This window comes from Gracilinanus agilis, unplaced genomic scaffold (assembly GCF_016433145.1).
Source record: "Gracilinanus agilis isolate LMUSP501 unplaced genomic scaffold, AgileGrace unplaced_scaffold34561, whole genome shotgun sequence".
Lineage (NCBI taxonomy): Eukaryota > Metazoa > Chordata > Mammalia > Didelphimorphia > Didelphidae > Gracilinanus > Gracilinanus agilis.
The window spans coordinates 1-3939 of NW_025367536.1; the positions used below are offsets into that span (position 1 = coordinate 1).

General features: G+C 48.2%; 1 protein-coding gene across 1 annotated transcript; it reads right to left on the minus strand.

Moving 5' to 3' along the window:
* Positions 1-40: 40 nt before the first annotated feature.
* LOC123254873 (U1 small nuclear ribonucleoprotein 70 kDa) lies at positions 41-3701 on the minus strand (the record flags this gene model as incomplete). Its single annotated transcript, XM_044683779.1, has 4 exons — positions 3498-3701; positions 700-762; positions 350-404; positions 41-105 (listed from the first exon to the last, which is right to left on the minus strand). Coding segments are annotated over exons 1-4 (330 nt in total), but the record flags the coding sequence as incomplete, so codon positions are not given.
* Between the last annotated feature and the right edge of the window lie 238 nt (positions 3702-3939).

Consider the following 3939-nt stretch of genomic DNA (forward strand, 5'->3'; position numbering starts at 1 on the left):
CTCCCCACCCCCCGAAGAAGTACAAGGGGTCAGTCCTCACCACTCGGGCCACAAAGAGAGTTTTGAAGGCATCACCCTGAGCGTTGGGGTCATTGTGCGGATCCCCTGTGAGGGAAGAAGCAGAGAATTAAGAGTCCAAGCTGAGGAGGACAGAGGGGCACATGACAGGGCATGAGTGGGTTGGGAAAGGGGGTGGGGGTGGTAGGAGCTGAGAACAGACCATGTCCTCTGGCCCAGCTGGCATCCTGCAGGATGTACTTGGGAGAGTAGGGGCAAAGGCAAGGGCAAAATACTGAGGGGCTGGGGCTGAGCACCAGGACTGCCAAGGAAGAATTCCTGCAAGACGTACACATTTTTAGCTCTGTCTCCACTTCTTGCTGTCGCCGCTCTATTTTTTCCCGCCTCTGTGGAAAGGGGAAGGACAGACATGGAGGAGAGCCTGGCTTCTACATCATTGGCTCTTCCTTCTCAGCAGCTTTCTCCTACCCTCCTTCTTAGACTCGGCTGCACTGTGCAGCCAGTCCCCAGCCCCTCACTCTCTTCATTCTCTCAGATTCTTCTCTGGTTCCTTCACTGGCCCCTGAAAACAGACCCTCTCCCTCTGCTGTTCACCCTCTAAGGCCTTGTTCAGTCCAGAGCCTGCATAGTCATCCTTCCTTCCTCTCCTCTTCCTGCCACCCACCAAGTCCAGTCATATACCTTTCTTTCCATCCGCTCCTCCCTGGTCTCTGCTCGGGTTGGAGGAGGGGCATCACGAGGGTCCTGAAAACAAAAAAGAGGGGTCAAGAGGAAGCAGGACTAAACTGAGACCAAAAAAATGCACTAAGAAACTTTTTTTATCACTTCCTCAAAAATCCCTCATCCCCCAAACACCTTTCCCTGAATGTCTAGAGTGGCTTAGCATCACTCAACTGTCTAACCACCTGCCTGGCCTTGACCAAATCCCTTTCCTTCTCTCATCCTTTGGTTCATTCAATTCGACACGAAGAAAGCTCACTGGACTAGCAGCCCAAGGTTCCTGGAGGCTCTGACATTGTACCATCTACTATTCTACTTTCAATCAGAAAACAACATAGTGAGGAGTGCTAGACCTAGAATAGTAAGACCGAAATTAAAATCTGGCATCAGACACTAATTACATGATCCTGGCAAGTCACTTTACTTCTATCCACCTCAATTTCTTTGTCTATCAAATAAGAACGGTAAGACCACCTACTTCCCTTACCCCTACCCCCGAGTGGGGTTGTGACCTACTAATATAGTTTTGTAAGGCACTTTGCAAACCCTTATGTGCATCATAAATCCTAGTGACAACTGGGAAGAGATCTCAGGGACTATCCAAACGTATCAAAATAAAGATGCCCATTTGATGTGGACATGATTGGGGATGTAGATTCGAAATGACCACACTGATGCAACTATCAATAATATGAAAATAGGTCTTGATCAATGACACATGTTAAAACCACTGGAAATTTGAGTCAGCTATGGGGGTGGGGGGAGGGGTGGGGTGGTGGTGAAGGGGAAAGTAAGAACATGAATCATGTAACCCTGGAAAATTTTTCTAAAAAATAAAAATTTAAAAAAAAAAAAAGATGCCCATGACAATATGCACCCCAAGTGGTCATGAAACGTCTGTCTGAAGGCCTCAATGGAAAAGGGATTCACTTCTTGACTTTGGGAAAACTGAACAGCAAGTTCTTTCTTTTATTAAGCCTCTAGAGCAATGGCTCCCAAACTTTTTTGGCCTATTGCCCTTTCCAGAAAAAAAATCTTACTTAGCCCCCTGAAAATTATTTTTTTTTAATTTTAATAGCAATTAATAGGAAAGATAAATGCACCTGTGGCCATTACTGCCCCTGTGGATCGCTGCAGCACCCACCAGGGGGGCGGTGGCGCCCACTTTGGGAATCACTGCTCTAGAGACCTTGCTCCCAGTTTTCTCCAGGGCTCCTGGCTCTGATCTCTGAACATCGTGAGAAAGTCCTTCATACACCAGAAGAAAGTGATCCCATCCTACAACGGGGGTCCAGACTGGCCTGACCAGGGCAGAGACTTGTTTGGCTCACAGGCCCCAAAGACTGGTCTTGGACCTCCCTTCCTCCAGTCTAAGGCTTCAACGAGTTTCTTGGCCACCAACTCACAGTGTTTACTCTCCTGTACTGATAGAATGCCCACATCTTCCCAAGAAGTGCTGCCCAGTCACACCTTCCTCACGTTTTGTGCTTTTGAAGCTGATTTGTTCGAAAGCCTCAAGAGAGCTGATCTTCATCCCTACAATGGTTTATCTTAATTTAGTCAATCCAATATCCAAACTCATCAAGATTTTTTGGATTCTGTCATCCAATATATTAGTTATGTCCTTTGTGTTACCTGGATACCTGGTTAGCAATGTATCAGTGACTTTATCCAAAGCAGTGGGAAAGGGCATTCAAAAGGCATAATAAAAGAGGAATAATAAGGGAGGTGTGGTGGGAAGGGGACTAATATAAGGGAGGGCAAAGGGAGGAGACTAACTAAAAGCAAAACACTGGAGGGGAGGATAAGAGGAAGGAAAAAGGTTAGGAATAAAGGAGGAAGTCAAAATGGAGGGGAAAGACAATGATCATAACTGTGAATGTGAATGGTGTGAACTCACCCAAGTCACTGGAAAAGACTGGAGCCCCCAACTTGATGCCTCCTTCCAAAACCAAACAGAAGCACTCAAGACTACCCTTTGGGGAGTGCTCTATACTGCATCTCAGTCTTTTCCAGGAGAATAACAGAAGAGACTCTCACAAAGGGCTTTACTATAACCTATGTATAACTATTCCTATGTCTCTCTTCAAAACTACCACGCTAACAATGACCAAAGAAGATAGGTTGACTTGTCTGCCAGTAAAAGCAAACAAACTAGGGATCATGTCTCCCTTTTCTCTGTGTACTAGCCAATTAGGAAGAGGCCAACCTGCTTGGCACATGGCTCACATACCCTATCCTCTGCCCTATGCCAATCTTACAAAACTCTGGCATAAACGTGAGTTCCTCCCTCAGATCTTTCAAATACCACTAGCAATGTGTGTGGGGGAGGGGAAGAACAGCCACAGCAATCACACAATTTAAATTCCAGAATTAAATCCAGAAGAAATCAAGTTCAGTCAAGCTCCTCACTTTCCAAAGGAAGAAACTAGAAAAATTTTGTGGCCACCAACAGGAGAGCAAGTGGCAGAGCTGGACCAGGTCAGCTGAGCTGCATGCTAAGCTTCATGGGTGACCAAGGGTCTCACTCTAGTAATGCTCAGCACTGCTCCCTCAGTAACTAATTTGGTTTCTTTTCCTGACAAATTTTGGCCAAATTCCTAAAGAAAGAACCAGAGGGCAGCCCAGGATCAAGCAACTCTTCCTTCTTTCACTCCTTGTGATCACTGTGCTGACTCCTTTTTGACCCAGCAGGCAGACATGCAAGTCAGCTTGCTGAGTTCTGGTCCGTCCTGGTGGACCCAGTGTGGTGTCCTCACCTCAAACTCCCGGATGTAGGGGGCGATGCCACAGTAGGGCTGGTTGTGGTGCTTCTCATGGGGCAGCTTCTCCAAGGGTGGAAGGTAGGGGATTGGGTCTCGGGGTGCGAAGAGGGCCAAGAGATTGGGGGGCAGGAACTGCGTCATGATGCCGGGTCTGCTGGGCAGAGAAGAAGCCTGTCACAGGTTGGAGGGTCCAAGCCCCAGAAAGGGGACAATGAATCCCCATGGGTCACCCTCCCCCAACCAACAACTTCTCACAGCCTAGAATGGCGGGAACCCTGGGGGAGGGGGAGGGGCACAGCAGGCAGCAGCAGCAACAGCAGTTGGGGTGAAAGGAGGACACACAGGCTGCCACAAAGGGCTACGGGTAGTGGCGCCTCCCCCACTCCCAGTTCAGCTCCTGCAGAAGTGTTGGGGGGGTACTCAGGATGCCCCTGGG